Consider the following 25,224-nt stretch of genomic DNA (forward strand, 5'->3'; position numbering starts at 1 on the left):
GTAGAACATTAAACATTCGATTAACACCAACTGAACAATTTTTATTCGAACAACTTGTTATCTTATAGAAATGAAAATAAGAAAACAAATGCGAATATTTTAAGCATACAAAAAATTAAAATCACACAGTAAAGCGTACATTAAACGATCATTCATATACATTATAATGCGAATAAAATTTTCGTAAAATGTTTATCTTATAAAGATGCTTCTCTTCCTTCTTTTTTCCTATCGCTTTTTCCTGGATCGCTGCTTAGAAGGTATGCTCGATCTTGATCTACTCATTAAGAGAAAATTTGCCATAGGACTTTTTTGATTAGATAAAAAAATAGATGGAAATTATTGATAACAGTATATCGATAGCTCGATAAACGACGATAAAATTGATTGTTAATATCAATCAAAGATCTCAAAAATTGTTCGGTCAAAAATAAGTGATTATGCCTATAACATCATTTGAGGTTTGAGGCATTATTGGCGATGTAATGTTCAGAAAAAAATATGACTGTGCTTCAGTTAAGATCTGTCATTTGAAGATATTCGGATTTTTTAGAAGGCGGGAGCTAAAACATAAAAAAATGCATTTTACTAAGAATCGGAAAAAAAGAGAGAGATATGTGCGCTTGGTGTGTATGTGTATGAGAGAGAGAAAGAAGAGAGATTTGTTGGCTGGAACATTTTTCAACGATAAAGCTTACAATATATGAATTTCACTATTATAATATAATATATTGGATGATTGCAAAAGTTCGTGCCCGATTTGAAGTTATTAATCCATCTATGCAAATCGGGCACGAACTTTTGCAATCATCTAATAATATGATGATATCAAAGTTATGAAGCCGTATGAAAAACATGCTTAATTCGTAACAGAAAATTAAGTTGTAATTGAAAAATAATCTTATGTTATCAGTTTGATATTTAACTTGCGAAAACTAATATGAACATAATTTAGGCATATAATTACCTATAAATATAAATAATTTATAACTTTCTGTTGGCTGTACTGTTTCTCATGCCTATGTGTTAAAAAACATTCATTATTATATATAATGCAGAATGTTAATATATTTAACATTATATAATAATAATCTATCTAACATAATCACGTTATAATATTAGTGAAACAAATGATATCGTTGTGAAATTTGAGCTAATAAAAAATTATTATTTTTATAATATTTTTTAATTGATTATATCGACAAATTATTGCTCCATGCAATGACTTTGCTCCACATGATTATAAAAATCCATATGATTACTATTAATTTACCTGTATATGTCTGCTATTATTCCACGGAATTAGCATTGCGTCTTGTATTTCGACTTTCAGGGTTTGTATATTTTCAAGACAAATTCTGAATTTTGGTCTTTGATTCACCTCATTCCAGCACCTTAGCATTAATTCGTACAATTTATCTGGACAGTTACGAGGTTTCGATAACTTGTTCCCCGCACGCACATGTTCTATTATTTTGTCATCATCTATGGCAGCATAGGGCCGCTGACCAAATGATGTAATTTCCCACATTAGTACTCCGAATGCCCAAACATCGCTTTGTGGAGTAAATTTTTTTTTCTTCAAAGATTCCGGTGCCATCCAACGAACAGGAAGCGGAGTTCCTCTTTTCTAACATAATTTTACAGTGCAGTTAAATCTTTTATCAAAATCGTTGATTTTTGAAGCATACGTTTCGCGCATGCAGATTAATTAATTTATCTTCTTTTATGCACATATACTGATATAAAAATAATTTTACATTATAAATATTTTTGTTTACATTTTAGTCAGTTTCAAGATGTATAATATTATAACAATGCAAAAATAAAAAAAAGGTTAAATAAATGCAGTTACCATGCAGTAATAGTCATTTTGATAAACATCTCTAGCTAGTCCGAAGTCGCTGATTTTGACAATACGATGTTCGCGATCTCTCGCCGATATTAAGCAATTTCGACACGCGAGATCTCTATGCACATAGTGCTGTTCTTCTAAGTAGCGACAACCCCGAGCAACATCTTCGCACATTGCGATTAGGTCTTGTAGACGCAAAGCGTGTAAATCTGACGGTTGCAATGCCCGACTCTCTTTCAAATAAGTCAGTAAGTCACCAGCTTCCATTAATTCCAATATAAGCCATGGTGAATCCGTGTCAAGACAGATGCCCAATAATTTTAGCACATGTTTGTGGTCAAAGTCTCTCATAATCTTGGCCTCTTTAAAGAATTCGTTCTTTTGTTGCGGGGTAGCACCTTCTGGTAACATCTTTATGGCGACAGGCATTGTTTTCGACTTTTTCAAATTTTCGACGGTTCCTTGATATACCTGCGACATATTTCATAATCAACACAAATTGATAGAGTTGCATGCTAAAAATGTTTATATTATTTAATTTACATTTTATAGCAAATTTTGATTTTTGCAATTGCTTTTATTAAAAGTGTGCTTTTACCTCAACATTTTTATATTAAAATGTTAAAAATAATAATTCGAGAATGTATTTAAAAAATAAGAAATTATACCTCCCCGAAATTGCCACTGCCTAGAAGCTTTCCTAGCGTAATTTTCTTTTTTTCGATTATGCCTCGTGCAAATATGTCTGGATCACTTTGCGGATTAGGAGCGTACATAGGATTTAGTTCAAAATTCACGGAAGGTATTTTATTTACAATTGGTGATTTAATATCTATTATTTAAAACGGAATTATTTTATATTTTTTACGTTGTCGACATGCTGTTAGATAAAGAAGCGTTATAATACATTTATCTTTAATAATATATAGCTAATATATATAGCGAAATTTGAATCAGCAAATAAACTAATTTTTCAGAAACTCTTTATATATATATCTTTAAAATAATTTTCAATCAAAATCCTAAATTTATAACAAATATACTTACGACAGTATAAGTAATAAATATAATAGATTGCAACGGTAGCCACATAGATTAATATTACTGACATATAGTATATGTAACTATCATAGTATTGCATAGTTGATCCTTTGGTAGAATCTGTTAAAGTTAAATTAACGATCGCGCTTGATTCGCTCCATACTCCACGTCCGTAAGTGTTTTCAGCTTGCACGCGAAATTGATATTTTCGATTCATGTCTCTCGTAGTTATCCAGTAATTATCCGTTCCATTATAGTATAAATTCCATTCATTGATTTTGTCAGTATGATTGCCTTCTTTGTAATTATTTTCGACAATTAAACCCTCCAGTCGATATAAAGTCACTTGTGACTCGTGATATTCAGCAGGTTCCCATTTTAAATGATACGTGAAATTTGGAAGTCTCGTTACCGTAGGTATCCCAGGAGCGCTTGGTACATTACCTTTGTTACACAAGAGTGCAATTTAAATTTCTTTGTTTTATTCTAGGACATATATTTACTTAAAACTTTATTATTTAATTTCTAAAATTTATAAGATATTTAAAAATATTATTTAAAACATTTTTAAAGTAAATATATGATATTATAATGTTTTTATTTGCTTACCGAGCGTTTCGAAAGTAAATCCTTCATTAGGCCATATAAAGTCTTCCATGTAGTTGGGGTAGCTCAGGATCAAACGGAATTTGTGCAGAGTTCGTGGTAGTAAATTTTGTATATAATATGTTACTTTGTCATTATTCCACTCAGTGTTATTCGCGATTTGCCATCCCTTCATTGCATCATTTTTGTATTCCAGTATGAAACGGAATTCAGTGTGGATCGTCGTATTAATGCTAGGAATCCACGAGATATTCATACTGTTTGTACTGACTTCGCTCAACTTTAAATTGTTTGGTCCCGACATGTAGAATGTTTTATTTGAACTGTCAGTATAGAGACTGTCGAAGTTGTTTACATACATACGCACGTATATCTTATATTTATGTTCAAGCTCCAGTTCAATTATTTCGAAAATCTTGCCATCTGTCGTACGTTCGATTTTAGAAACGTAATTTATCTTTGTATTTTTGTCTGTGCTATTTGATAATTGTATACAATTCACGAAATAGTGCACTTTAATGCAGTTCAGTTGCTTGGGTGGCATCCAATGGACTATGACTTGAGTATTCGTTAGAACTTGAACCGTCACATCTTCCGGCGCGTTTAACTTGCCTGGAGCAGTTGTCAGTTTCACATCGGAGCCGAATTGCAAGCCCATCGATAACTTGTCGACATAAAAATTGCTCAGTGCCAAATTTAGCGTATACTCTGTGAACGGTGTTAAATTCTTGATTTCATAATACCGTTTATATGTCTCTATGTTAAATTGTTCAGTCTTGTTACTGCTATCTTCCAAACATGTTAAATAACTCACGGAGATGTTATATATTGTGGTGGCTAAGTTATACTTTTCACATCCGTCATTTAGAATCGGTTTCGGAAAGCTCACCTCAATACTGTTTGCAGTTGTGAGCACTTCTTCAACACGATAATCTTCCATTTTAGGTGTCAGACATATCGTCGGAGGATATAATTGTAAAGATTTATCAAGAGGTTTTAATTGATAATAAATAGCAAAGAAGGAAATATGAATACCTTGCACATTTATCTTTTCAACAATTTCAAATGAGTTTTCTTTGCTCTCGAGAAGAGCATACTTTTTTTTTATAATATAGATTGTGTCGTCATTATTGTACAAGTAAATATTTATCCCATCAATCGTTAATTTATCGAAAGTTTCATTTTTTCTAGCTCTTAAAATCAGATTACATTTGTAACCATTAATATCCGTTACTATTAAATTATTTTCCAATATCCAATACATTAATGGTTTGTCAACATTCATTGTGTCAATCTGCATGAAGGATGATCGTTCTAGTTTGTATTGGCATATATGATTTTTCAAAATGACTGTTGTATTTTTTCCATTGAAGTCCAATCGCATTATGATATTTTCTTTTTTATCTGAATTAAATCCTAACCAGTACAAATATCTAAAAAATATGCACATTATTCACTACTTTTAAGACATTATTGTTATACTATATCAGAAATAAAATATGTGATTATTTAAATTTTTTACAATTCTGTATGAATTTATGTGATTCCATGATAACTTATGATCTTTAATATAGAATCTGCATATTAAATTATGGAAAATTATAGAACAACACAAATCTTTAATTAAAAGAGATGAAGTTGTTAATTTTTTTTAGATTGATTAGATTTAATGTACCTTGTATACGGCAATACTTGTAAGAATGTTACAACCTTACGGTTCTGTGAGATTCTAACGTATTTTTCCATGCCCTTTTGTTGCCACAATGTTAAGTCTAGTTTTATAATTTCATAGGTCTCTCTGTCTTCAAAGCTGTTGCTAACACGTTGTGTCCAATAAAGATTTCTATGAATCCAATCAAGGCAAAGATTGGTCGCTTGCATCTTAAGTTTAGCTATTTTTGCGTAGTTTAGATTCATTTCGATTGTATTTGGATTAAAGTCTGTTGTTATTAGTTCATTGGTTTGAGTGATCCCATAAATTTTATGTTCTAATGCCGAGTAAACGATTTCCACTAAGTGATTATTAATTCGAAAGGCGATCTGTAAATCTATATCCAATACATAGTTATTCCTCCACCAGGTGAAGTATAGTAGAGGTATCGGATTCTCATGCGTGGTTGATACGTTGATGAACTTGGTATAAAAGCCAGCACCAAATTCGTTATGCGCTTGAACTATGAAGTAATAGATTGTATCAGGTTTTAAATTGTATACTTTGTGTTGCAATGTCTTATTTGAGATAATATCGACGCTGCTTTGAATTGTTTGATTTAAGTTCTCGAACCACTGAATCCTATATTTTTGTATCACTCCATTTGCAAATTTAGGTTTGTTCCATCTGTAAAGAAAATGTAAGATATCTTAAACTTTTTATTTTTAACGAATGTCTGACAGAAATTGTTGTATGTATATACAAGCCCATGTAGAGTATTATAAGCTAATAATTAAAAATATATTTTCAATCAAAATAGTTGATTTCTAACTACATTAAGTCCCTCCCGCTTTTCTTTCAAGGGGATTAACTTTATAATTTAAAAAAAAATAGAACCTTCTAAAATGTTACATATTTAGATTCTACGGATAAAAACACGTAAATTTTGTCTAAAATATATCTCTTTAAAAAATATGCTTCCATTAAAAATGAGAAGCATTTAAACTTTTTGTAGAATGCATTCAAATTTTTTTATACAAATATGTAACATTTTATAGGGGATTTTATTTAAAATTATAACATTACCCCTTGTCCCCCTTGAAAGAAGATCGGAAACGACTTTATGTTTAAAAAGGTCCCTGGAATACATGAAATTTTTTTATAAACAACTTTTTTGATTGGAAATATATTTTATAGTTATTAGCTTATAAATTAATACAAGGAAAACGCATCATTGTTTTTAAAGATATACAATTTGCAATATGCAATTGCATACTTTTTCTTAAAACACATGCGTTTTCCTTACACCAATTGATTCGTCTAATTATTCTATGTATAAAAGTATTAAGATAAAATTATTGAAAACTAAATATTTTACGAGATATTTTGTATTTTATATCAAAATATGTGTAACACACTAAGATATAAAATTTTTGGTAAACCGTTCAATTTTTTATTATTTTATCTTTATAATTTTTTATTCTATTTACATAAAACACTTGGGATAATTCCTTTAAAAAAAATTGAATAAATCTTAAAATAACCTTGAGAAACGCCATTCAAAGTCAAACTGATGAGATTAAAAATAGATCTTTTTAAACTATAAGTTTTGTATGAAATATTTTTTTCGAAAATGCGTAGTTTTCGTAAAATTAAGAAATTTCGACATTTTTTGTACATCTTGTGTCTAGGATAAAGCAGGGTCGAAAATAACAGGAGGCGAAAGTAACAATTCAAATATCTTTATATATATGTATATAATTTTAATTTTATTTAACATAAGATTTAAATGTTATGATTTTGATAAGGTGAAATGAATATGTTAGCTTGGGGTATTAAAGTTTTTTTTTCAATATAATAGTTCTCCGTTCTTCTATAATCGAATTTTAAAGTTAAATTGTTACTTTCGACTTCTCGTTCTACCCTGTATACATGGTGTTTTTTTTTATCTTTGACAGTCAAATATCTCGATATCATGTAATTTTAGAAAAAAAATATTTCAAATAAAAGTTGTAAGGTTTCAAGGAGGAAAAATTGATTGGTGTAAAGAAAACACATAGTTATTTTTAAAAAAAATATGTATAGCTGCTAGTTGTAAATTACATATTTTTTTTTAAACCACTATGTGTTTCTTTTACACTAATTAATTCTTCCCCCTTCCCAGTGAGAAATGGTGGTCGAATCGATGATGATTCGACGTCGAATCAACGTCGATTTGATCGAATTGATGTCGAATTGACGTCGATTCGACCAATCATTCCTCGCTGGGTTGAAACCATACAACTTTTATTTAAAATACTTTTTTCTATATTTACGCATGATATTTGACCGTCAAAGATAAAATGGAACACTCTGTGTGTGCGCGCGCGTGTTTGTGTGTGTGTGTGTGCAGTCTGTCCTATTTATTTATCATATATGTTGGTAAACTTGAAAGAATGAAAGAATATGATCTAAGAAGTTTGATTCTTTACCTGAATGTCACAATAATGTCTTTTTCAATTAAGCTATTGCCGAAATCCACGAATGCTCTAGGAATTGTTGGCTCGCTTGGAATGTTTTCTGGAGACAATGTGGTGTTTTCCTGGAGCCCTGCTTTCAGAAGCATACATAATTATATGTATACAAAGATCGATTATAGGGTGTCTGGTAAAGATTGTGCCAACCCTCGTGAACAGGTAGAGCACAGTAAACTGAACAGAAGCTTTGGCACAATCTTTACCCAGACACTCTGTGTATACGTATACGTATATACACTATACATATATATATATATATATATATATATATATATATATATACATATATGTATAAGTAAATCTTTCTAGAAATTTCAAAATCGTACATATATTGACATTTATATGAAAACCTCTAAAAGAAGAATAGTGAATTGTATTTGTAACAATATATTTTTGTAATATCGCGCGCGCGAATGGAAAGTAAACTAGAGACAGAATTAAATACATCATTAGAAAACGCATATCACCGAATTATTGAACTATATCATAAGGCCGTTTTCAAAATGTTTTCATGGGCTAGCAGTAATATAATTATGATTTTTGTTTATTAGATAATCTATATATAATGTAAATTTATGGTATACTAAATAAGTTACTTCTAGTGGACAGAAATCGACTCAAATTTGACATCTTCCTTTCATTTTAGTGATTGAAGAAAGATAAATGTGACAATTTTTGAACTTTTACCAAAATAGTACATGATAAAAATGACAGATATTTTTAAATAAGAAAAGAAATAAAAAAGATAAACATACAAATTAATATATAATTAATATTGATTTTTAAAATAATGGAATAATATAATGTCTTCGTGTTTTTGAGACTAACTTTCTTGTTAGAAACATAATTACTATTGCTAAACAAAAATGAATATGTTATATAATAATAAAATGGAAATCAATTTTCAGCGATTTTGAATATAAACAAATATTACTAACACTTTAGTAAAAGCCTCTCTCATGTAAAAATCATATTTGAATTTCATTGGATTAGTAAGAGCCAGGAAAATTAAATCTTCCTTGAAATTGTTGCACACCATCTGGCCTTTTTTTACTAACTCGTTAAAATTCAAATATATAAAACAAATATTTTATAATGAATAGAAATCTTAACAATTACAAAGCGTACGTATTATATTTCGAAATTTTTTTTTATCATTGATTAAAAATTTAGACATATATAAGCTTTACGACTATTTAGAATTGGCTTATTATTGTTAGCCAGCTAAAGAATGAGATTGATTTTATCTTAAATATCTTTGTTTTGCGTACAAAACCTTTTTCTTTCTTTCTCTATCTTCTCAAATAAAATTTATCAATATTTATATTCTTTTTGCTGTTGAGAGATAATTCTTTAGATTTAATATTTTCATTTTCTTGAATTTGTGTAAAGCTAAATCATTTTGTATACAATTTTTTGTAATTTGATTTAATTTTATACATATCATTTTTATATATAACTATTTCCTGCAATTTATCAGTAGATTTTGGGATTATAGACATGTCTGCAAATGAATTCTTACCGACTTTATTTTTCGCAATCACACTATCAGAATAATTCTGGATATATTCGGTGTTTGATGATACGTATTCGTGATTACTGCTGAACTGGAAGGATAGGCTACTCTGTTGGATAAATAAAAAAAGCTGATAAAAATTTATAGTTATAACAAATAAGTCGTGGAAAGCCTGATTCTCTTCGATTGTCGAAACAGTTTTTTCTAATAAGTCAGTTTTTATATTAGATTAATTGAGATTAATTAATAACAACAGAGTTTCTTTAAGTAAGTAACTCAGTTATCTTTTTCACGAGTGCAATTGTTATCACTGATAATTTTAAGATTTATATTTCAATAATAAATATAATTTTATATTATTACTTTTTGTAGTCATGAAAATTTTCTAAATTTCTGTATTTAAAAATCTTATTTTTCTTTTATCTTTCTATTTTCTTTATTATGTTCCAAATTTAATTTCTATTATTATGTTCCAATAATTAATTATGTTCTACAAGTAAATTTTGAAGAGCATAATGCTATAAACGTTCGACTAAAATATGTATCCCGATTGAAATATATGTTAACATATATATACATATACATTGTATATTGTATATATATATATATATACATTGAATGATAAATAACATTAATAATAGACACATAGCGAAAGATTTTAGCTGTGGTTATATGCGTATGTATATTGACCTTATGAGAATATTTGATTGAGAGCAATTGTACCGAAGTATATTGAATCGATCATCTACTCAGAATTTAATAGTCGTTTTATTACGTATGCAACTTATTTTAAATTAAAATTTTTTTATTTTGATTTTGTTAAATAAAAATATTTATTGGAAATTTTATACAAAAATTAATAAATATATATATATTTTAAAAAATTAAAATGTTTCAGAATTTATAAAAAAATCATGTAAATAAGCAACGATTACATATGTATATTTATCAATGTAGCAGAGAATAAACGGAATCCTAATAGGATCGTTAATGTTAAAACTTCTTTTTCTTAAATATAACAATTATGACAACACGTACGTTTAAGTTTCAATATACCTTTAATTATATTTAATTTTATACTATATAATATCGATCTATATTACTATATATAATGTTGATTTTAATATAAACTTTAATGATTTAAATATATGACGCAAAATTAACAAACTCTTTCTTTATATATATTTTTATAGCAAATATAAATAATTTTTTATATCACAAAAATATAAATATTTTTTATATCAAAACTTCCGCTACGCATTGTACAGTTTTATTAATTACACAGGTAATTTATTATTTATAATATATAATTTTCAATTTTCTTCATGTCAAAAAATCTGTTACGTGCATGAATTTTAGATCAAAATACATGAAAATATTTTTTCTGGAGACTCACTAAATCTTTAGGATTCTCCAAATCCTTTAAATCCGTGATCGCTCTGGTTAACATAATCACTTTTAATAAAATACATAATATTTTTAACGTTCTTAACATAATAATTTTCTTCTTTTGTAGATGTTTGTACCATTAATTTTTATATAACACTGGATGGCGTGGAGAAGTGCGTTCCACTTTAAATGCCCGACAGCCATCTTTGATAAAGTATTTCCTTTTGGAGTTGTAAGCGCTTATAAAAGCATTTATGACGTCACTGTGACGTCATAACTTCGTGCTTACAAATGCTTATTTCATCGAGGTAGGGGAGTAAAAGCGTGAGCGCTTATAGCATGTGAGCGTTAAAACAGAATGTGCTATAAGCGCTCACGCTTTTACCGCACGTTACATAAATTAGAAAAATGGAGAAAATATCAGTAGAAGTTCAAGACGTTAAAACTAAAGAAATTTATACAATTCTGCAGCCGTAATATTGGATTTTTAATACGATGTTTAAGAAATATAATATTTTCTAATTCTATATTACATGAAGAATCTTTATCACAAAAAATATTTCGAATAACATTAATATTAGCAAACACAAAATAGCAATTTCTTTTTCCGTCATCTTGGCACACTCGTGTTGCTTATTTTATTTATATTATATTTTATTTTATTAGACTTTGTTGTTCTCCTACGCCTTGATAATAATACGCTCACGCACTCAAAGGGAACAACTTTTGTTTGCAATTCTAAGCGCTTAAGCAGCAAATGGAACGGTTGAAAATAACGCTTATAAACGTGAGCGCTCATAGCACGTGAGCGTTCAAATGGAACGCACCCAGTGTACTTTTAAACAGTTCAAATTCAAATTCAAATGGTAGTATAAATATGAATACTGATTAGAAGGATTTTTATAATTAAAACGTAAAAATTACAGTATTACATTATAGGAATGTTATTATATTACTAAAATACTCTCTAATTTTTACTACAATATTCACTTGAATTGAAATATAAATTGTACATGTTACAATATACACAACTTTGTCTTTTAAGAAGAAAATGTAAAAGCAAATGAAAAATGTGCATAAAACTACATAAAACAAAATAAAGGATATATAGAAAAATGTATAAAATACATATTGTAAAGAACAAAATTAAAAAAACGATAATTTATATTTCAAATTTATTTAATTTTCAAATTTTTTACAATAAGAATTATAATTAATAAATTAATATATCATAAACTAATAAGTGTTGTAAGTAAAATTCGTTATTATTAAAAAATATTTTGAATATAAAATTTGTATATACCTATTAGTAAATCAAAATGGATCCTTGTTTTCCATCATAATTTTACCGCAATACAGATATAATTTTAATACAAGAAGTCATCGAATAAATATTTATATTATCCTAAGGCTACCTTTGAGAAAATTTTGAGAAAATTCTCTTAATAGGAAAACTAATAAAAACTAGCATTTTTATTTAATTTTAAAATTTAAAACAACACTTTTTTGTGACACGAGTCGATGTCAGTCACAAAGAAACGCAGACTGGCCTCTGCCAATTTTAAAATACTATTAACTAATCAGCTGACATTTCTAGATAATTCATCAAGTTAAGTAATGATGAATTTTCGTTTCAATAGCAGTTTCAGTCTCAGATCTTGTTGCAGTCTATCCGAGTATGCTTTATTTGTTTCGAAAGAAAATAAATGTGATTTATATTATTAGCAGCATCATCAAACATGTTTTCGTTTAACTGTGGAAATAATATACAAATAAGTGATTGTATATAAGATCATACAAAACCTTTGAGCACAAGCGAGCGGAAAAATTGATATAGATATATACAACATATATTTTCATAGATATACATAGACAACGCATTATATTATATGAATTATAATCAAAACAAAGTAATATGTATATATCTTTAACTCTGTTTCTCCTGCATCCTGCATCTTCTATTTTGTCTTCTCCTGAATCGCCAGCTTCCCGTTATGCTTGAACTCAAAATAAAAAAATTTGCCGCACTGATTTATTTTTTCGATTAGACGAATAATGTTGTGCGCAATAGAAAAAATATTAGGAATAGGGATTATTTTAAAACATCGAAATAACATCGAAAATACTCGGATATAAAATATACAAAATTCGGGTATAAAGGATATAAATAACAATAGCTATATTATAGGACTAGTAAAAGCCCTTTATTTATACACGAATTTGTATTTTATATATCAGAATTTACGATTTTATTACTTTAAAATAATTATTATTCTCAATATTTTATATTTATTCCTAATATTTTCTCTATTTTACGCAGGGCCTTAGCGAGCAATTTTTGAAATCTTCTGCCGATACTAATCGATTGTATCGTCTTATATCGCGAGCCATCGATATATATATATATTTATCGATATATATTATAGATTCCCAAAAATTCCTCGGTAGTAGGGATGGGCGATGTATTAAAAAAAAATCGATGCTAAGTTAATCGATGTTTGAATATATCGATGTTGATTAATCGATTTTTCACAAAAAGTATCGATAAATCGATTATTTAAAAAAAAAACAAAGCATTTTTATATTGTAAAAATAGTTAAGATATTGTTATAGAGGAATAACGCAAATTAATGAATATAATTAATTTTATTTACTCTTTCGTTAAGAAATGAGCACAGCGCAGTTAATTACTAAAGGACCTAAAGGTACTATTACATTTGTCGTACGATAAACTTTTTAAGCGTATTGATTGGCTGCGGTATAGAAAATTTCCAAAGTCTATATTTTGTAACCAATCAATGAGCTTAAAAAATTTGTCATACAACAAATGTAATCCTAGCCTGCGAAGCACAATGTGAGTTATGTAGTAAATTCTGCAGGTACAAAAAAACTTTTTATTAAATAGAAAATAAATAAAAAAAACATTGCGCGGCGATATTTTACATAAATAATCGAACATCGATGTATCGGATGAGAAAAACATCGAGTAGATTAATCGATTATTAAAAAAAAAAACTATCGACCATTTCGATTAATCGGCAAACATCGCCCATCCGTACTCGGTAGAGGAGGAAGCGTTTACGTCAAAGGCTCTATGACATCACTTGAGAGATAATTAGCGGTTTTTAGTATTCGAAGATACTATTAAAAGATACATAGAGAAAGAGAGAGAGAAAGCGAAAAATGCAAATGCAAGCAGCATGAATATGAACGGTTTATTCTTTGGAAACTTGGAAACATAACCTGTAAACTCAACTCTATAACATCGTCTGCTGTTAATATATTTTGCTAAAAACACATTAAAACGCATAAAAAGAAAGAAGTTTTGAATAATTTATTTAAAAATTTATGAATTGCATGTCATGTGACAAAACGTAGTTAAAACTAGGTACGTGACTGACAAGTGATATCAGAGAAATAATAGATTTACACTAAATCTATATTAAATTTCTCATTAGCAGAATTTACTGCTTGTGAACAAAAATAATTGACATTTATGTCAATTATCAATCTTTCTAATCACGCAACTTTGATACAGTAGTCACAATTATGTCAAGTACAAAGGTAAAAACTTGATATCAATAATAATAGTACATATCTTTATATATTTATGTTCGCTGTAAGTGTATCTTGTGATTTTATTTGCTTTTTTTATTTTAGGAAATGACAGAATTACAAGTATTCAAAACAGTTTTATATCACAGTGTGATAATACTTGCGTTACCTGTGATAGCATTCTTTACAAGCAAGGTTTTCCTCTTTGATGGTATAAAATAACAAAATCATAACGTCTATGTGTGATGAAAACAATTATAATTTATATAACTAGTACAAAAGACTATTTTTTTGTCTTTTTTTATGTAAATTTGTATATTTGAAAGTATATATATTTTTCCTCAATAAATTAACTAACAAAGTTTCTACAATTTATGTTTAGGTATATTTGGTCTCAACAATGTGCCAAGCAATGTGTACTCGGCTGGTGTTGCGGTAATAGTATTACACATTGCCCTAGGAGCATTTATATACAGAGCATATTTTGATGATCGATCAAAAACATCATCAATCAAGAGAGATTAATTCTTTATTTTTAAGTACACCTTGGTGACCATACACTATGACATAATCACAGTCAACACATTTGTTTTGGGTTTCGGTAAAGTAAAACTTTGATATGCTGGTACTACAGAATTTGTTAATATAGTTTATCCTCACCCTTGTTTCAATTAAATTATCGACAGTTGTCATTTAATTTACCAAAATTGTTAAATAATATGCTAATACGTGCAATAGACAAACTTATGTAAAAGCGAAATTTTTATAAATAAAAATTTATATTCTAAAATTTTTTCAAACATTATTACACAGTGTTCGCAGTATTTCAAATGTAGTTTGATGTTCACACAATTGTTAATTAAAATTACGTATATATGTGCAAAGAAAAGTACAATATAATTGCGCGATGCATTTGATTGTGATTCTTTGCTGATAAAGCATAGATTATTATCATTAATGCAGATTCACATTCTTTATGAAATAATGTAATTGTTGCAACACCAAAAGTTTTAATAATTTTTATATTCTTAAATTAAAGAGCAAGATAGATGCCCATATTTCCTCTCTTTGTATAGAGAGAGAGAGAGAGAGATAGTTCAGAGATAGTTCAAAGATTCATATTTATATTACATTATGTAATCAAAATTCACAAATTTATCAATATTTTGAATTTTCCAATACATTATTGCATCTCAATGTAACACACTATAATTGATACAAAATATTGATTGTGTAATTGATACAATTATTAAAATAATTATAATAGTGCGAGAAGAAAAAACATTTTGTTATTAACAAATTTATTGGTTCTCTTTTTAACATAATTGCAAATAAAGAACATATCAACTTTTTTTAATGTGTATTACTTTGTAAGTATACACATATTATAGAACTAAAATATGAATGTTAGGAATTAATATTCGTGTTTCCACGAAAAAACTTGAATATTTAGTAAATAAAATTCATCAATTGATATCTCTGGCTTACAATTTCTGGATAATAATGAATTTTCTGGATATCAGAGTATTTAACGGGTATATCCCTTAAAAATAAACATGATGATCTCTCTATGTTATAAACTTATCTTAATATACAAGAATCACAAAAGTAATTTAATAATATATGTGTAAAATATACAAAGAAACAAAAAAAAAGTTTGTTGTGGTGGAAAATTTTATCATTTTGAAGGAACAACATATTTTTTAAACTCATTTTTTACATCTTGCTAATACTAATTATATTAAACACGCGTAATAATTTGCGATTCTTAGTTGCTAAAAGCAGTGTGGGAACAAAGTTAGGCGCGAGAGTGAAATATGGACCTCCGTCTGTCTTGTGTATTCTAGGAACAACTAAATTTTTGCTATAATTTCTATATGCTATGAGATACAATGGCTTCCGATTATAAGCACGATTTTTATTGTATAAATAAGCGATTATCTCTGCCAGTTCTCGAGCGAATCGGTCTAAGAAGCCTTACCTGATTATTCGATTGATATTCTGACCGAGTTCAAGCTTTAAAGCTGAAAGACAATTCCTTGAGAACAACGTGCTTACAATCAGGAGTCACTACAATATAGCAATATAAATATAGTGATAAAGAAATATATACTATGTCATTGTATAGATGCTTACAAGTTATGTACAATGATATATCTAACCGAATTATCGGTTTCTGCTTAAAATATAATTTTTGCTTTAAAAACAATGATTAAAGTCCAACTAAAAAAAAAGTTTACGATGAATTCCTGTAACATCTTTGTCGATGTCTATTTCAAATATTAAAGCAGACCTGGCAATCTTAATTAGTGAAATATTAATTTATTTCAATTAAATATATAGTTATTTCAAGAAATCATAAATGCAACAAGTAAACTTATGACAGAGTATCTGCTGTCGGCCGCGTGAGAAAATGTTGGAATGAACAATTGGATTATTAAATACAAAAGATCGCGATATTACCTAGTTCACAATTTAATTTGTCAATTAGATCTAACATAGCACGCACTCTCTATACTGCTAAAAATCGCAACATATAATTTTTCATGATTCTTTTTACTGGCAATAGTTTTTGAGGTTTCTTTTTTCAAGTATCCATCTGAAAACAGTTTTATTTATTCATTTAGAAGCGTACTGAAAACTTGAACAAGAGATTTTTTTTTAATGTATAAGAAAGTTTTATTTTTTGCTTTAAAAAAAAAACCCTCCCGCTTCTTCAGTTTGTCCAGACAGCAAATATACTTGCGATACTCCTTTCAAACAAAAGAATATTTATTATTATTGTTGTAATGCATATTTTCTTTTCATAAATTCAAATTCTTTAATTTTTCAATACGCTTATGCTTATTAAGGTAGTATATGCCATTAAATAGCTCAGTTCACCAAATTAATAGATGTTACAGAGAAAAAAAGAAAAAAAGAAAGAAAAAAGGAAAAGTAAAGACAATCATGTGTGCAATTCGACTATGGTATGTCAGGCGCTTTCGAGACATGTTAAAGATGGTTTATCCAAATATGAAATATTCACTATTTCAATTATAGATTAGATTTAATATATTATTAAAAACACATAAGTTGCGGTGACCGTTACTCAACGTCCATTTTCTCTTCTCCCGCCTGTTGTTGATTCGGCTGACTGTGATTGTTGCCCTGGGCATTTTGATTCTGATTATTCTTCTGTTCATCGGCCGGTTTGTCTTTTGGTTTTTCCTCCTTTGGTGGTTCTACTTTAGGTTTAGGCTTGTTGAGAATAGGTAATACCACGCTGTCCAATGACTGTGATCAAATGATGAAAAAAATTAATATATTGACACTATGTTGCAGAGACGAAAATGTCTATGCGATTACAATCGATACTTTTTTTATACTTGTTTATACTTACTTGTTTCTCGGCACGGATTTGCGCTACGGTGACTGGTGGTTGTTGCGTACGAGGTAAACTCGCAAGCAGCATACGTTTTTCCTCCAACCATATCCATTTCTCTTGTATTGTTTTTTCGACCGTTTTTATTTCTTCCTCCGTTAGGTGAGAATATTTATCATCTTTACCAATCGACGCTTCTATCTGATTAAGGCCTTTCTTAGCCAGTTGTAATGCTTTTCCTAATTCCTCTAACGCATGAGACCTCCCTTCGAATTCTAATCTTCTTTCTTTTATTGGTTCTCCTTGAGTCTATTAAAAAAAGAAAAATACCGTATTTGGAAAAAGATTCTGATTTATAAAAACAAAAGAATTGTTTAGAAAATAAGAGAAAGAGAATATTTTTATATAAAATATATAAATCATTATAATAAGACTTTTCTTTCTATCTCTCTCTCTTTATGTATTAAATGACATACTTTTAAACGCGTCAATCGCTCGGAATAAATCTGTCGTTGACAATCTTCTCCTTCTTCATACAGCCAATTTTCAGTGTCATCCAATGTACGATACAACGTTTCCTTATCTACTTCCGTGATGAATGTTGCTAATTGATTCTCTTCGGACAATTTAGCGCGTAGATCGTAAACGTATTCCTCCAAAGCATTACGCGCATCAACTCGTTCTTTTTCCTGTTTATCCTCGGCGATCATTTTGCCCTGTTCATGAACAAAGTGCATGAAATTACATAATGGTCCGATGTCATTCAAATAAGCTTTTCCGCTATAATTGACGACAAGTTGATGTAACGTTAATACAAGGTAACGCAAATTACATAACGCCCAAGGAATATACATTGAATGCTACACACCTCTTTTTCTACCGCAGCATCGAGATCTCGTGGCGATAACCCGCATACGTTAGCTTCAATAGGCAAGTCAACTGTACGAATTGGGACCTTTTTCTTGCCTTTATCGTCGCCTTTATCATCTCCCTAAAACAGAAAGAATTTATCAAAAATTTAACATAACTTTTTCTCAGCACTTGTGTTTTTGCGCACAAACCTATAATAAAAAGTTCGTTTACAAGAAAGTTTATTCAATTGTTCATTTTATAGTCAATTATAGTCAGTTTTAAAAATTTATTCAGAATTTAAATGCATAAAATATATATTTTAATGCGTGTGTATATTATGTGTATTCGGTGCATACAGATTAAGAGATTTTTTAAGTACTTATTATAATACTTTCTTGAAACGGTTTTTTTGTTTTTATCATATTATATTATCAAATATGTATTTAATGTAAAAATGCTAAATCAAAGGAATAAAATTTATACGAGAATGAAAAGAACTAAACTGGAATTCAGGTGATGACAAAGATGAGGCAAGGATAATGGGGTACACGTTTAAGTGTGCAGTTTTGAATTCGTATAGTGTCTCATTTCAAAAGAGAATAATCGTATAAAGTAAATCTTTTTGTAATCTAACACATTTTTTTTCATTTGATGTATAACAATAAAAATAAATTGTTATGCACTTCTTTATACGAATAGAAAACTGATCAGCATTGCCTGCCTTTATAGTTTTAGGAATATTCATATAGTGTGTATACTAATGCTTTTATCAGGTATCACTGTCTCTTTTCCTTCTGCGACCTAATATGTAGAATAGCAGAGCAAGACAGACAGCACGGCGTGACACAGCTGTTCTTGGACCCATATGCATTAGCAAAACGATTGTTAGAATTAAATAATATCATAAATTGTTGCGATATTACTTTATATTTCATGAAAGAGCACAAGCTTAAATCTTTCTCTAGACTCTTATGCCACTGAATAGCCGAGTTTGCAGAAGAAATCGATACAGGGTTTAAAGTTCTACGGCTAAATCAAATGTCATGCATCTTGATAAGGTAGAACTTAAAAATCACAATACTTTATAAAGACCTAGCTGCACTAAATACGATACACAAAATGCTGCTTGCACTATTCATATTTCAATAAAAGATGATATGCACAAGAGTAAATGACAAGCTTCTAAATTCTAAGATGTAACTAATTCTAAGAAAACAATTGTATTATAAATAGAAAAAGTATATTGTTTTGATAAAAAACAAAAAAAAGAACAAATTTCTCTCACAATTGCTTTACAAAGAGGAGAGTAAAAAATATTGAAAGGAACAAATGTGTGAAGATGCATTTGATGTATCCATTTGATAAGTGTATCATTTATGTTATATAAAGCGATTGTGATTATTGTGCATTCATCGTTAGCATGAGGTGACTGCATCAGATTGAGTTCTATCTCAAGGTGAATGACAAGACGACTAGCGTGATAGAAGAATAGCAAAGAATATCTAAATCATTCAACCCTGAATTATGAAGGGATGCTCACAATAATACTATCATAACAATGCCAACAATTAAGCTTAAATTTTAGCACACATATAGGCTCAATATGATTATATGCGTATGGGTCCAAGAGTAGAGATAGTATGCCCCGTACCGAGCTGAACCAAGAGAGAATCCTGGAAGAGTAGGAAGGGGCAGAACCCCTAGCACCTTTTCCACCATCATCAGCATCTGAGTTCCGTCGTGTCTTATCCATGCTCACCTAAACCACAATAAACTCATAATCATGCACCTGAAGGCTTTGATGATGTGTTAGATTGCGCATCAGCATAGAATTTCCAAATTTTGCATACTCTATATATTGTGATGTAATATTTTCTAATGAATCAAATGAATCGCGGTATTATGGTATAACACTATCATTAGACCTTTGTCTGATTTTTAGAATATTATAATAAAATTACCTCTGGAGCTGGGGGCTCGTTAGCCTGTGCTTCTTGATCGAATTTATCTTTTTTATCCGAATCGACATCCATGTTATTCTGTTGTTGCTGCTGCTGCTGTTGCGCTTCTTCTTCTTCTTTTTCTTGTTGAGTCGGTTCGCGTTTCTCGATAAGTGATGCCGACGCAACAGTCAAAATACCGTTCAAATTCACTCTTACCTTCACCTTAACCTTCGCCGATTCTCCTTCTGGCGTGGCTTTTACATTCTTTATTGTGAATGTTCCTGCATACAACAGATACGAGACGAGTATAAATTAACCATACGTGACACTGTTTTAAATACATGTACATGTAACATATTTTTCATTGTTTTTTTTTAAATCTTTACAAATAAAATAGTTATTTTAGAATGAAATAAACAAAAGAATAAATCTTCATACCAATATATGTTTGGGGATATGATGGAGGTGGTGTACTGTAACTGGCAGTAAGTGTAAATGGATTCAAACGGTAGAACGTCAACATTTTGGAGAATGGTACGGGATGATTATGCCCAAACACTTCCATTTCTCTGAAACATTAAGCAAAGTTGGAAGAAATATTCGATTTTCATTAACGGTAAGAGAATAACAAGAATTACGCGATCGTACATACCCTTCTTCACCTTGAGAAGCATCCCATGTTAGTTTTAAGGGATACGGCTGTATATCCGTAACCGAAAATTCACGAACGCGCACGGCAGGGCTGAGCATAGCGCACTGCAATGCGCAACCACGAGAAACCGCTTCGTCCTGGTTCAGAGTCGTCGATATCGATCGACCAAAGATTTCCTCGACTAAACGTTTGATAGCAGGAACGCGGCTCGATCCTCCCACTATCTCGACCGAATGAATATCCTCTACCTTCAATTCTGATAAGCATTTTCTCGTTAATATACAAGATCAATGTGGCTAGTACATCGAGCATTTAAAAATAAATTTATCATTCGCTAAAACTTACTCGAATCTAACAGACATTGCTTCAGAATTTTCTCGACGCGTTCAATTAAATGAGCGCACAGCGCTTCCATATCGTTACGTTTCATCTCGGCGTGTACGTCCTTATCATCCATAAAGCATTCGATATTTAGATGAAGGGTGGTCGAATTGGCCGACATTTGTTTCTTCAGTTTCTCGACTTCTGCCAATAATCTTAAGTACGCTCGCGGATTGGTGTGTACGTCAATGTTGTATCGCGTTTTAAATTCTTTAGAGAAGTGTTCTGCTAGAATAACGTCGATATTTCTGCCACCAAATTGACTATCAGCTGCACTTGCCAACATCTTTGATATAACAAAAAGAATAATAATAATAATGATGATGATAATTTTTCGCGCGTTTTTGTCAAGATATAATATATAGAGTAATTTTTTGTAATAAAAAATTATGTTATATTAAAATATACTAACCTTAAGTTTGCCTTTATGAAAGGCACAAACGCTCACTTGCAAGCTAGCATTGCCGCAATCCACAAAAACAATATTTCTAGGAGCTGCATCTGTTGCTGGCAAATCCTGCTTATAAATACCGTAACAAAGAGCAGTAGCAGTGGTCTCGTTAAATAATCTTAAAACATTAAGGCCCGCGATCCTAGCAGCATCAAGTAGAGCTTGACGTTCAACTTGAGTATAATACGAAGGAACTGATATGACACAATCGTTAACAGCAGTTTGTAGAGCTGTTTCAGAAATATCTTTCAACTTTGTAAAAAGCATAGCAGTAATCTGTTCTAGTGAAAAAACCTGCTCTTCTTCCAAGTATTGTACCTAAAAGATAAAGATGTTGAAACAATTTTTAATAAAAATTATGATATATATTTAAATGTGCTTCTTTGGTAATGCGATATTTAATTCATACACATTAATATTGCTTATTTAAAAAAATTTTTAAATAAGCAATATTAATGTGTATGAATCATTCTAAAAAGATATAAATAAGATATGAGTCTCCAGGAATGACAATCTTGGCAAATTGCCTAGATTGCTCTTGATTCTTGATCATTGAATTATATGGAAGAAATTATAATTATTAAAATATTAAACAAACTTCTATCTCAAGTAATTCTTTTTCTCTTTTTGTTTCCATATGAATGCATTTTACGTATAAAAGAATAAATGAAAACCGAGGGGTAAACCGCTGACCAAAATTGTGTACACCAATCCCTATTAATGCCCAATTATTGGGCATTACTGTACCCTAGTAATGCATAATAATGCCTAACCCCTAATCCTAACCGCTTATAATAAACATGAAAATTTCTCTAAATTTCAAGTATAAAAAATATATTATTTATGAGGCGCATTGGACGAAAAGCTCGAACAAAACAATTTCTGTTCTAAAAAAATAATAATGACGTTAATAGCTAATAAAACCCGGCTAATAATGCCCATTAATGTACACCAATGCCCACCGATGCCCACTAATGCCCACTAATTCCCCAAATCTGCACACCGCAATGCCCTCAACGGTTTACCTCTCGATGAAAACTATGTAATAAATAATCTTATTTTCATATTTTCTATTAAATATAAACATATATAATCTTGAATATCTTCATAAACAGCATCAAAATGATAGGAGATCACTTTCTTTAATGCTTGACATAATACTTACATGTACACCGATGCTTCCATCAGCCTGTGGAGTTATTTTGTAGGGAAGGAATCGTAGCTCGGATTGAACTTGCGGGTCGTTGTATTTTCTACCTAATAGTCTTTTGAAACCATGGATGGTGTTTTTCACATTGGTTACCATTTGATTCTTGGCTGCGACTCCAAGTATACGATTCTTTCCACAGAATGCCACACATGATCTAGAAGTCATAATATAATTTTTTATTTCAACGACACAATTATACACATAATTTTATATATATATATATATATATATCATTTAATTTATATTTCAGATTCATATTATATAATGCAATTACTTCAGAGTTATATAGGTTATACATTATACATATATGTGTATGTATATGTGCTTCTAGAAAACTCTAAGCTCTAAGATATCCTCAGCCTAGCCTATGCTTGGGCAAATAAAAGCCATGCGACACAACTACTTATCTAATTTGTGATATAAGTTACTCTCTGATCATATAATATATATATTATTTATACACATATAAAAACGTTCAAGGATATATATGCAATAGAAATATCGAAAAGATCTTAAAACTGGCAATGCTCTAATTACTCTGTTTTATTCACGTTATTATTAACATTCATGTAAAATTAAATATTTTTTTCAAATCATATAATATACATTGCAATGCGTAAGAAACACATGTAAATGTTATAAAGGAAAGTGATGGAAGATATAATTGAAAATTGCTAAGAATTTGAGAAAATTAATTTTTATGGCACAATATATTTTTTTTTTCCTTTCTCTCTCAATATATATATATATATATATATATATATATATATATATATATATAAAATATGTATGTGTAATGCAATTAATCCCTAACGAAGGAATCACGTGTCAGCCTTTAGCGGCTGCGGCTAAGGATAAATATAAGCATACTGACAACTCCAAAAGAGAAGCAAAGAAAGGCGCGAAGCGGGACTTTTTGGGATGCTCTGAAAACACGTGAACGCACACACACGCGCTATTCCGGTAATGAGATGCCTGTAAATGGTAATGCGATCGACGTTCTCCCTAGAGGACGATAATCCGCGCAGATGTGCCACACTCATTTTAGCCTGTTATTTTCCATTAGAATATTTTATTATCGCAATCTCGCATCACACGGGAGCGTAATTTCTAGATCCGGTGAGTCCGGCTCCACGTGAGATCAAGATGATTGTGCCTTTTCGTGACACACATATACACACATATATAGACTCGATACCGGTCGTAAGACGTTATTATTTTTTTGCAGCGGAGTTTTTGGTGAAAAACCGAGTTTCTCGAAGATTTTCTCGCGAATTATATCGATGATAGGAGTAAAAAACGTCGCGAATTATATGTAGGAGCGAACTAGGTTATTCGTTTTCTAGAATGTACTTCGAAATATAGACAAAGAAAGAGAGAGAGAGAGAGAAAGAGAGAGAGAGAGAGAGAGAGAGAGAGAGAGAGAGAGAGAGAGAGAGAGAGAGAGAGAGAGAGAGAGAAAGAGAGAGGAAGAGGTAGAAGAGGAAAAATTATAGCGAAATCTTGTCTTTAATCAGTTACATTGACGTAAGAAATTGCGCCAAGGTCGCGAAAGACCGGCGATACCGGTATCCTTGGCGAGAAGCATGACTAGGAGCGTCAGACTTGTAGAGGAGGAGGAGAAATAGAGGAGGATAACCGCGGACTGACTCACGGTGTACTCCGAAGACTGTAGTCGTTCGCTATAGTCTCGATGCCACCGGCTCTTGCCACGGCCACATAACAGCTCTCGTTCCCGAAGTCGATCCCGATCACGGACATCGCAGCCATGGCTCTGTGGGGGGAAGCCTCGAACAATCGGACACTTCCTCTCCGATGTGACCGCACGCAATAGAGCGAGAGAGAGAGGGGGAGAGAGAGAGACTCTCGGTCGGTAGCAGCAGAGCTGTAGTCCTCGAGGAAGATTCTCTCGCGGGACCAGGACGCACCAGCTGACTGTTCGCGATCGGACGAGTCTCGCGCGACGACACGACGAGAAGTGAGCTCCGATGTGTTTCCGTACCGTACTCCAACTCTGTTGTATGTATGTATGTATGTACACGCTCGCGCGCGCGATGCTCCGAAGGAAGTGCTCTCGCTCTTCGCCGCACGCAAGTATGGAACTGACTGACTGACTGACTTCTGCTGGCCGCTTCAAAACTGGCCAATCACGAGCGCGCGCGGGCGCGCGGCCATTGGCGCGCCGCGCCGCCTGGAATATTCTGGAAACCGCGGAGATTGGCCGGTTTTCCGCGGAAGGAAC

At 30.7% G+C, this 25,224-nt stretch overlaps 3 protein-coding genes and 1 long non-coding RNA gene across 10 annotated transcripts in view; 2 read left to right on the forward strand and 2 right to left on the reverse strand.

The window, feature by feature from the left end:
• LOC145941233 (uncharacterized) overlaps positions 1-25,224 on the forward strand; it is a 179,505-nt gene that overhangs the window by 143,585 nt on the left and 10,696 nt on the right. The gene's annotated exons all lie outside the window — the stretch shown is intronic.
• Positions 31-10,768, reverse strand: LOC145941078 (proto-oncogene tyrosine-protein kinase ROS-like). Of its 5 annotated transcripts, none has more exons than XM_083046909.1 (10): positions 10,582-10,768; positions 9,192-9,294; positions 7,625-7,742; positions 5,178-5,840; positions 3,506-4,935; positions 2,903-3,340; positions 2,524-2,687; positions 1,856-2,326; positions 1,274-1,630; positions 31-563 (listed from the first exon to the last, which is right to left on the reverse strand). In XM_083046909.1, exons 1-10 carry the CDS (start codon positions 10,678-10,680, stop codon positions 513-515), a joined length of 3,894 nt encoding a protein of 1,297 aa, XP_082903035.1. In that variant the 5' UTR covers positions 10,681-10,768; the 3' UTR covers positions 31-512. The 5 variants fall into 5 exon arrangements, with proteins under 5 accessions (XP_082903035.1, XP_082903027.1, XP_082903022.1 ...); XM_083046901.1 differs by having other exon boundaries at positions 7,625-7,745; XM_083046896.1 differs by having other exon boundaries at positions 9,192-9,315.
• Positions 13,624-14,919, forward strand: LOC145941223 (vacuolar ATPase assembly integral membrane protein VMA21 homolog). 2 transcript variants are annotated; one of them, XM_083047211.1, is made up of 4 exons: positions 13,624-13,962; positions 14,036-14,138; positions 14,235-14,340; positions 14,512-14,919. In XM_083047211.1, the coding sequence occupies exons 2-4, from the start codon at positions 14,124-14,126 to the stop codon at positions 14,652-14,654; spliced, it is 264 nt and encodes an 87-aa protein (XP_082903337.1). In that variant the 5' UTR covers positions 13,624-13,962; positions 14,036-14,123; the 3' UTR covers positions 14,655-14,919. The 2 variants fall into 2 exon arrangements, with proteins under 2 accessions (XP_082903337.1, XP_082903328.1); XM_083047202.1 differs by having other exon boundaries at positions 13,624-14,138.
• On the reverse strand, positions 15,414-25,066 carry Hsc70cb (heat shock protein 70Cb). 2 transcript variants are annotated; one of them, XM_083047049.1, is made up of 12 exons: positions 24,637-25,066; positions 22,938-23,136; positions 21,734-22,090; positions 21,286-21,607; positions 20,941-21,196; positions 20,727-20,857; positions 20,307-20,569; positions 19,997-20,104; positions 18,362-18,484; positions 17,970-18,209; positions 17,512-17,802; positions 15,414-17,405 (listed from the first exon to the last, which is right to left on the reverse strand). In XM_083047049.1, the coding sequence occupies exons 1-12, from the start codon at positions 24,750-24,752 to the stop codon at positions 17,217-17,219; spliced, it is 2,595 nt and encodes an 864-aa protein (XP_082903175.1). In that variant the 5' UTR covers positions 24,753-25,066; the 3' UTR covers positions 15,414-17,216. The 2 variants fall into 2 exon arrangements, with proteins under 2 accessions (XP_082903175.1, XP_082903180.1); XM_083047054.1 differs by lacking the exon at positions 19,997-20,104 and having other exon boundaries at positions 24,637-25,063.

The sequence above is a fragment of the Prenolepis imparis genome, unplaced genomic scaffold (genome assembly GCF_030444845.1).
Source record: "Prenolepis imparis isolate NDT839.2.m4 unplaced genomic scaffold, iyPreImpa1.0 SCAF_1, whole genome shotgun sequence".
NCBI classification, from domain to species: domain Eukaryota; kingdom Metazoa; phylum Arthropoda; class Insecta; order Hymenoptera; family Formicidae; genus Prenolepis; species Prenolepis imparis.

Coding starts and splice junctions, on each gene's coding strand:
- LOC145941223 (XM_083047202.1), top strand. Junction 14,341..14,511: donor CAAGGTTTTCCTCTTTGATG/GTATAAAATAAC, acceptor ATTTATGTTTAG/GTATATTTGGTCTCAACAAT.
- Hsc70cb (XM_083047049.1), bottom strand. CDS start 24,752: ATGGCTGCGATGTCCGTGATCGGGATCGACTTCGGGAACGAGAGCTGT. Junction 23,137..24,636: donor TACAGTCTTCGGAGTACACC/GTGAGTCAGTCC, acceptor TATGACTTCTAG/ATCATGTGTGGCATTCTGTG. Junction 20,570..20,726: donor ATATCCCCAAACATATATTG/GTATGAAGATTT, acceptor TGTTGTATGCAG/GAACATTCACAATAAAGAAT.
- LOC145941078 (XM_083046890.1), bottom strand. CDS start 10,680: ATGTTAAGAACGTTAAAAATATTATGTATTTTATTAAAAGTGATTATG. Junction 7,746..9,191: donor GATTGCGAAAAATAAAGTCG/GTAAGAATTCAT, acceptor TGCTTCTGAAAG/CAGGGCTCCAGGAAAACACC. Junction 3,341..3,505: donor ATTTACTTTCGAAACGCTCG/GTAAGCAAATAA, acceptor TGTGTAACAAAG/GTAATGTACCAAGCGCTCCT.